The following is a 9,250-nucleotide window of genomic DNA, read 5'->3' as shown; positions in this document are numbered from 1 at the left end:
GATATGGCAGAAATAAAGCCGTTAAAAGGGGTTTCACAAAATAGGTTATACTGCCCCATTCGGTGTGCGTAAACGAGAGATCTGGCCACGCTAACTACTCCCTTTGCCAACCCATTTGGTGACATTTTCAAAAGTTGGACTTGGAAACATTACCAGTGCCACGCAGGGTACAGCGTCGTTATGTTACAAATGAGAAAAGAAACGGTGGGGGAAGTTGTCAAAAGTTTTCAAAATAGAACAAAGGTGTGCCATTTATTCGTGTGTACATTTATCCACACAGGTGTGTACATCGCGAAGTTGTTTCTCTTTACAAAAAAAAGGACGAAAAAATAAATGAGGAAAGAAGGATCGTACCGGGGGAGCCATAAAAAGGGGGTGTTTGGCTGGTTCGTTTCCTCGTTCGTTTCTTTCCTCCTTCTTTTCTTCGTTCGTTCGTTCGCTGGGTGGGTGGCCAAACAGGCACACAAGAAATGTGCAGGCAGATGAGAACCTCCTCATCAGGCATAACGGTAACGTCGTTCACTTTGGCCATTTGCTCAAACGCGTCGTAGCATCCATATGTGCGGATGTTGTGGGGTTAAAAAGAAAGAAAAGAAAGAAGAGAAAGAAAAGAAAAAAAAGAAAGAAAATTTATCCTTCTCTTCAAAATAATTTCCACATCGACACACCCATCATCCTACTGACGACTAGGCCTCCACATTAAGGCCCCTCCCAATCCTGCCATCTTTAACCTGCACACAGTCCCTGATTGCGCCATTCCGATAAATGCACCTCCTCAAGTTGACCGAAAAAATCATATGATTTTTTTTACCGAAAATATGCTTAAACTTTTTCAAGCAATCATACAGATATTTAAAGCTGTCAAAGTGGAGAATTAAAATTCGTCCATTGTTATGGACATTCACCTTTCTCGTCTTCATTTTTTTATTTTGATTTTGATAAAAATCGGCAAATGACTCGAAGTTGTTGTTCTTTTCCTCCGTGCCATTGTTATCATCATTTGTCCATGCTTCCAATTTTATGTTTTTCTTCTTCTTAAACTGTAGAAAGTTCTTTTTAGAAATTTCGCATATATAATCGTACACATCTCGGCTTCCCATTCCATGTGCTTCACCAAAAATCGAATCGCAGCTTTCAATACGCATGTTGCTGTTTCGGAGTCTAATTTCACACCTTCTCTTCCTTTTCTGCCCAGAAATTGGTTTGCGACCATCTGAAATTACTCTTGGGTGATTACTTTGGCCGATTGGCTGATCCTCCTCACCGCAGTTTCCACCCTTGGAGACGCCTAATTTCGGAGCACCTTCCCCTTCTCCCACTCCACTCAGAACATCGAATTTGAATAAAGAGGCATTTAATAGCAAGTAAAATATATTGTAAATATTCAAATGAAAAGGAAGGTGCGTTATGATCATGATGTTTTTATTTACACATTTATCTACATAGACTAATTTGTTGAAACAGAAAATGCCAAAAATCCTCAAAAATTCGCTGGTGGCTAGGGTTGCAGATTTTTCCTCAAAAAATTCTATAATGGCGTACAGTTTTGTGTAGCTATTCAGGTTAAATGAATTATGAATTCTGTTCCCATTAGTGCATTTAGGTTTGTTGCTCTTTCCCCCCTTTGCATTTCCATTGGGCGTGTTTCCAATCTTCTTACTCTTACCAGATCGCACACTTTTCGAACTGTCTATTTCTTCTTCATCATTTAGTGCGTTTATGTCTACCGTTTTAAGACGGTCACTGAAAAATTCCATGCTCTTTATTTCTCCGCAGAAGGAGAAGGCTTCTTTTAGCTCCACTCTTAGCAGCTCGTAGTTGATCATGGGCAGGTCGTACACAATGATGAAGTTGTTTTCGTTGATGCTGTGCGCGCTGGTGCTCGCCTCGTCATCGTCGCGGGGGCGGTTGGTTTCGCCCGGGCAGGTCACTTCTTCCGCTTCTCCCTCGTCGAAGTGCACATCCATTTCGTACACAATCTTGCTACTAGGGCTGAACTGCCTCTGCTGGGGAAGCGCGCGTGGGGGCTTCTTCCCCCCCCTTTCCCCTTGGCCAGAGTGGGCACCGGCGTTACCACCCAGGCTGCCAACCGCTTCCCCGTCGCTGTTGCCATTCTCCACGCAGGGCGTCGTGCCATTCTTCACCTCTCCCCTGTCAACATTTCTTTCCAAATTTGAGAAGGCCGCCTCTTCTTCTTCCTCCTCCTGCTCCTCCCCAGGAATCTCTGTTCCCCCCCCTTCAGTATCCTTACTGGTACATATGACCTTGTCATAATTAAACGTGTGGCTGATATCTTCATCCTTTAATATGTCAATCGATTGAATAAACAGACAAGTCAACACATGGCTGTACTCCTGTGGACACATTTCGTGAAACGCCTCAAAGTATTTTATTTTTCGTTGAAGATTTTTCTTTATCAATTTGCTATAATTCTTTATTAATTTTTTCACCTTCTTAATGTCCCCATCTACAAATTTGTCGTATATTTCGTAAAGTAAATTGTTGTATGCGTAAATGTTTCCAAAATGTAGTGACGCTATGTGTTTGTGGACAAAGGTGGAGATGTCCGTCACTCCGTTTATTTTCTCCATGATGATATTACTGTTTTTACTTATCAATTCAAATTGTTTGTAGTAATCTTCCTTACTGAACTTTTTGCTGATGCATTTGTCGCCTTCGTTCTCTTGGGTTGCCTTATCGGAGGCGTTTCCAGTGCTTTTCTGGATCGTCCGTTCGTTCTCGCTTGGGGGGGTGACCTCCATTTCGTCATTCTGACAGTTTTCTTTTGTTTTTTTTCTTTTCTTTTGCTTCTTCTTTTGCTTCCCATTCTGCATCTCGTTTTGCGTTCCATTTTTCGTCCCATTCTGCGTTCCATTTTGCTTTCTATTTTTCTTCCCATTTTGATTTTTTTTTTTTTGTTCCTGTTCCTCCACTGGAGGGATGCACTTGGGGGGGTCTCCCCTGAGCGTCCCCCCCTCGCGCTTCGTCCCATCACCTTTCGGTCTTTCCTTTTTGCCCTTTTCCCTTGGTGCATTTTTTTTCTTTTTTTTGGTTTTTTTTTCTCCAATTACACTGTCGTTAGTACTCTCGCTTGGTTCCAAGGGAGCGGTCTTCGCGGCCGATTCTCCCATCTTAGCAATAACTCCTGAGTCTACATTCCGGTGTATGTGCAGATCCGCCTCTATCGGGCTACATATCCCCCCAGTGAGATCGTTAGCAAATCCTTGGCTCACCTTCACCTCAGAAGTGTGGCAGCACTGGGTGTTTTCGCACAGCTGCGGAGGGGAGTCGTGCCTCTGTGTATTACCGCTATCTAAAGGTGCCTGCCCATTGGGGGTTATAACTTTTTCTGTTTCGCCTCTCTGCGTACCCTCCCTGGTGAGATCAACACCCTTGTTACTCCCATACAGGGAGGACCATTCTACCAGCCTTGAAAAAATGGAAAAGCTTCTCTTCCTGAAGAGAAACTCCCCCTTAAAAATGAAGGGAGAAGGGGAAGAAACCTTCGGTTTCAGGCAAATCCAGTTAGTGAAATGATAAGTTTGTAAAATTGTGTGAAGTCTTCTCCTCCTTTGCATCATTCGAGTAGGTATATCTAATCACCCTTTTATTATCCTTTCTATTTCTACGTTTTAAAAGGAAAAAAAAAAAAAACATTATTACAGTCCGCAGCGGGGGATCACATATAAGTATGCACGTTTCACAATTCTGCCCCTCTCTTTCGTGCTTTTTCTATATGGAGGCAGCGGCAGCAGAGCAAAACAGAAGCATTCGTTTTAACAACAGCTATGGAATCCTTCCTTTTCGGATCCTCACAAGAACAAACTGAGTGTGCAAATCCGGTTGGTACATTTCGCAAAACTTGTTTTTGAATTCCTTGGGATTTTTTTTTTCTTTTTTTTTTGTTTTTTTTTTCTAAATTTGTGGAGTTGTCATCTCTAAATATTCCTTCCCCCTCTTGTAGCACTGCATTTGGAATGTACACCAGGTGCTGTTATTCTGCTCTGTTCATTTGATCATTCTTTCATTCGCTAATTTTGTCATTTTTTTTTTTTTTTTTTCTGTTTTTTTTTGCCTTGTAAACGGCTCCATAAATGTACACGTAAATAGCGTCAACCCTGTGCTGCAAGAATGAAATACAACGAGTCCTCTGATGAAATTACCGCTGTTCAGAGCGCCCCAAAGGAGAGAGTGAACCAATTTGGACCGAGCCCATTTTGACGACGGCGTCCATTGCCAGCAGGTCCGATTGGGCCCCCCCGGGATTGCCCAACGTTCGCCATCTATACATAAATATCTATATATACATATATTGGTATATACATCTATTTATATATACTTTTCTTCATAGATACATCTATTTATATAGATGTAGATATAAAATATATGCGTATGCGCGGATGCTTATATGAGGGCCACTGAGCTTTCCCCCCTTCACGCACGTTTCCCCCCTTGATGTTACATGACCGCATTTCACCTTGTGGTACGCCGTTTTGAAGGCCCCTTTTCTTTAATATCGTCATACGGGGCAAATTGTGAAGAGTTAAAAACGCGGGACCAGCCCCCCTGGCACATCCAGGTAGGCACATACATGAAACGTGCACTTATGCTACATAATCAGGGTGCGTGTATATATGCATGGTTGCTTTACAGAAATGTGCAAAAGATACGGTGGCGAAAAATGGGGAATACCAAAACAAAAAAAATTAACGAGAAAAAAAAAAAAAAAAAAATTGTCGCACTTTACAAATGGCATTTTGCACAGAATGCGTTCTTCATATGTTTCTATATTTATATACGTGGTACACATGCACCTGTTTAGAAATGACGGAACGCTTAATGTGGAAACGGCGGTCTGGAAGTCACATCCTGTCAAGTTTCCCCTGTTTCCTCTGATAACAGCATACAGGAGTGTTCTCACTTGATTGGGTGAAATTTGGGAATGCAGAAAATGGCAAAGGGTCAATTAACTGGGGCGGGGCGGGAGACTATTTTACGCATCAACCGAGGTGTGCTTCCACTTACGTGTACTTCCACCAGAGTTTGCTTCCACCCCGCGCGCATATGTGCCCACAAATCAAACCTCCGAAGGAACCCCGTCTTCCCCCTCTAACTTGAGCTTGTTAAGCTTTTTGCTTCCCAATTTGGCCTCAAAATGGAGGCCTGCATTCTTAGCAAAGCCGATGGCCTTCACCAAATCGTCTTCATTCGTTGCTGTGCGCAGTAAGCCCCTAATCTTTTCGTCCTTAGCAAACTTAAAGCCCTTTTTTTTATTGTTCATATTACCTTTATTGTTTCTGTTTTGTGTGTAGTACCCCTCCGCTACGTTGGGGAAATTCTGGGGCTCGTAATGGGGTGGTACTCCACCCTTGAAACTCTTCGTATAAGATGCAGACGCCATTTTTTGAAAGAATATTTTGTTTCCTGCGCCTTTTTCTTGGTTGCTATTTCCAGCGAAGTGGTTTCCCTTGACTCTGAAGGGACCGTTATTATTCGCTTCGTAGTTGTAGCTTCCGCTAGCATAGTTCCCACTATCGTAATGTCCGCTGCTGTACGTACTGCTCCCATAGTTTCCACCGTTATAGTTGTGACCTCCGTAGTTGCAGTTGAAGCTCCCCCCCGCGTAGTCGTAATTTCCACTATCGTAGCTATAATTTACGGGCGAGTAGCCATAGTTATTTCCTCCAAAATTGTTGTAGCCGTACCCACCATTGCTACCGTCGTACACACCATTGCTACCGTCGTAGACACCATTGCTGCCACCGTACACACCATTGCTGCCACCGTACACACCATGGCTGCTGCCGTACACACCATTGCTGCCGCCGTACACACCACTGCTTCCTCCATACCCAGCGTTATCATTCGTGATGGCATGATTCATGTTATCCCCCAGCCAGTGGGACTTCTTCCCAATTGAACCCGCATTCAGGGTAGAACAGTACATATAAGAGTCCGTCACTACCATGTCATCCGTGTCGTGATAAACATTCCCCCCATTGTTTTTTTTACTGTAAACATTCATGGCGCTATTTTTAAAGTACTCATTCCTAAAGCTGTTTTGCTCATTCTGGAGTAAAATCATCCCCCCTGCATTTTCACCCATGTCGTCAGGATTAAAGTATTGGAAATTATTTGCCGATTTGGAGGGGAATTTTTTTTTCGGGGAATTTTTCACTACGTTTATGTTATTTTTGTGTGAATCATTTTTTGGAGGTGCAACAGAAGGCTTCGGGGTGAAAGTTTGCTTGGCTGATTTATTTTTTAATCCCTCCTCTTCATTTTTTCCTTTATTATTTTGCTTTGTTTTTATCCTTTTCTTTTCCTTCAATTTTTCTACATCAATTTTTTCGATTATCCTGTTTAGTTTTTTGATGAGCTCCACTTGGACCATTATAGTTTGGTTGTCACTGCCATCAGGGGTGGTGGTGTTAGTGGTCCTTTCCCCATGTTCCTTCTTCTTTCCGCCTTTTCCCTTGTCAACATTATCTCCTCGAACACTGTCGCCTCGAACTTTATCCCTTTCAGCATTGTCCTTTGCTGCCTGGCCCTTTTCCGTCTTGCTGCTTTTCTTCTTCTCCTCCTCTGCCTCTGCGTCGACCTCAGGAAACTGCTTCAGAATTTTGATTATCTTCAATAACTGCGTGCGCACTATCCTGTATTTTTTTCTGAAATTTTTTCTCAATTCCTTTATTTTGCTGTCATGTTTAGACAAGGAGGAACCATTGGATCCTGACTTGGTCAGTCCATTTTTGTTGGTCGCCGTTTCGAGCCCTTTTTTTTTCCTGATTTTTTTTTCTGAACTTTCTTCTCCCCTTTTTTCGATGTGCAATGAGAGGTCTTCGTTAGCGAATATGTTCCACATGTTTGTGCCGGGGGGGAGTGGCTTGGGGCGAGGGGCCTACTACCCACGGGCACAGGTCCACACTAGACTGTGCAGTCACCGGTGTGCTCGCCGCAGTCGTCTGCACTAGAGGAGGCAGTCAGCGCTCCGCTCATCAGCCAACACGCTCGATGACCCCTGGAGGAACACTCCTCCAGAATGAGCTGCGAAACTACTGCACCAAAAATTCACACTGTGACGTAAAAAAAAAAAAGAAAAAAAGTGTAGCGGAACTAGCTACGGGTATGTTTCGCAGCTGAGGGGACCGTTCGGAAGTGGCGCTGCACGGGCGTGTGGCAAAAAAAAAAAAAAAAATCAAAGCTATCTAAGTTATCAAAGTTACCAAAGTTATGAAAATTATCAAAATTGTAATCAAAATTATAATCCAAGTCCACGGGAGAAATGTAGAGGCTACGTCAAAGTAGACGTCTATACCTTCGGTGAAGTCGAAAGGATGGACGAAGCTTGACACAGTAATGCTTGGAGCCGCCTCAGTCACGTGAATTAGAAACCCTCAAGTTACTCGAGCGTACATAGAAAGAGGGAAGAAAAAAAGAAAAAGCGCATAATGACTCTATTTAATGAAACATACTTGCAAAAAAAAAAATAAAAAATAAATAAGGGTACATAACAAACCCTGCAAAGAAATGTCTTAGTGACAACCTAATTGTTATGAATATACTTGTGTGCACGGAGAATTTGCCTAAAGGTAGGTGTGTTAGGCTACTTCCCCGTCTCATATAAGTCACAATTCCAGAAATACATGGTCACACACATGTACATACACGTGTGCACGCATACACACAAGTGTATGTACACACAGGTAGGTATACGAAGAGGTATGCCCACGCACTCCCCACCTGGCGCATGCACAATTCATCGTACAAGGACCGACTGACTGCCTAAGTAACATTTTAGACGGGGTGGCCCATTCGATTGGTTTCTTCGCACATACATGAAATGAGCGCCATGTTTTACTAAGCTTTGTTTCGTCCCAAATAATTTTGAGGACTGCAATTTGTTTCCCCTTAGGTGCAGAAGGAAGAAGTGAGGTTGGAAGTGAAAAAAAAAAGAGGAGGAGGCGTGAAGCAAAGGTTACAGGTAACAAAGGCTTCTTAATGAATCGCTTTTCTTATAGAAGCCTGTGCAGTTGTTAGCCGCCCAGCTGAACACACCATGTAGCGCAGTGTAACATGTATCAGTCGTCAGGTGAGAGTCACGCGTAGGCCCTGTTTGTACGGCCTCTTCGTACACCTTATGCGACACTTAGGGCCTTCTCCCCGACTGAATGTTAACACTTCTCGACGGGCTTGCGCAAAAAGATATGTAAACGAAAAAAAAAAAAAAAATACATACCTACATTTATACATTCATACATACATAAATTCATTCATACACTTTTACTGTTTATGTACAGGCATACAAGTATTATCTATTTTCTCAAAGGGGAAAACATAAATGGAATTAAAACGTAAGTGTAGGTTGATCGTGATTTTTTGTTGTTAGCCAAGCCTCGGTAAACCTCATCTTTTCTCTTGTTCTATATATGTATATACATAAGCGCATTAAGAATTTCATCTACATGTCAATCAGTACATGTAAGAGTCACTAGGGAAGCATGTCATAGCCAAAAAATGTACAAAAGTAAGTAATGTACATATGCATGTAAGGTAGGTATGTCCCTTTTCTCTTTAGAACAATCAGAAGGGCAGTACACGTGCCCACCCTCCCCCTCTTTTCTTACGAAATGCGACGCGTCATGTATTTCTTCAAAATGACGAAAAATTGCACAAAGGAGGGAAAGATATATGTATCTGCGGCAGGCACTCGGTTGGTGAACTACGAACAAAACCTCATCAAGGTATTGTCAATTTTTCTTTAAATTTCAAAACAGGTGATTATTTTTATTTTTTTTTTTTTCACAATTAATGAAATTTTTCTGCCACAAAATAGGTATTTCATTTAAAATATTGATAATCCCCTTTTAATTATCCCCAATTATATTTCACCCGCAATAGAGCATAACGCCCCAACCTGTTGTTTAAAGAAAAAAAAAACACAATTCCATTTCAATGAGTTTTCAATGTTTTGCGTGGCATAAATAACACATAAACACTCCTTTCTCGTCTGAGTTAAAAAAAAAAAAAAGTCGATATATAATATATAAAGTTCCATAAGTGTTTTACTCATTAAGCATCATTGGTCAAGAGTCCAGAATGGCAAATAGTAGAAGTTTACAAAGGGGGATTGGCATGCCATTTATGTTGAAGCATTAGAATTATGGGATTCTGAGAAATTCATACTCACTGATACACTAAATTTTATTATTTTAAAAAAAAAAAAAAAAAAAAACGCAGAAGCAATGAA

The 9,250-nt window shown here is 41.8% G+C and overlaps 2 protein-coding genes across 2 annotated transcripts; both read right to left on the bottom strand.

The window, feature by feature from the left end:
* Window positions 1–686: 686 nt before the first annotated feature.
* C922_02670 (hypothetical protein) lies at window positions 687–3,578 on the bottom strand (the record flags this gene model as incomplete). The annotated part of the gene is made up of 1 exon (XM_008818269.1): window positions 687–3,578. One exon carries the CDS (start codon window positions 3,576–3,578, stop codon window positions 687–689), a length of 2,892 nt encoding a protein of 963 aa, XP_008816491.1.
* Window positions 3,579–5,077: 1,499 nt separating this feature from the next.
* On the bottom strand, window positions 5,078–6,865 carry C922_02669 (hypothetical protein; the record flags this gene model as incomplete). Its single annotated transcript, XM_008818268.1, has 1 exon — window positions 5,078–6,865. One exon carries the CDS (start codon window positions 6,863–6,865, stop codon window positions 5,078–5,080), a length of 1,788 nt encoding a protein of 595 aa, XP_008816490.1.
* Window positions 6,866–9,250: the final 2,385 nt, after the last annotated feature.

Source organism: Plasmodium inui, assembly GCF_000524495.1.
Source record: "Plasmodium inui San Antonio 1 unplaced genomic scaffold supercont1.9, whole genome shotgun sequence".
NCBI lineage: Eukaryota > Apicomplexa > Aconoidasida > Haemosporida > Plasmodiidae > Plasmodium > Plasmodium inui.
The sequence above is the reverse complement of the archived record's forward strand: the minus strand, read 5'-3'. Positions and strand labels throughout refer to the sequence as shown.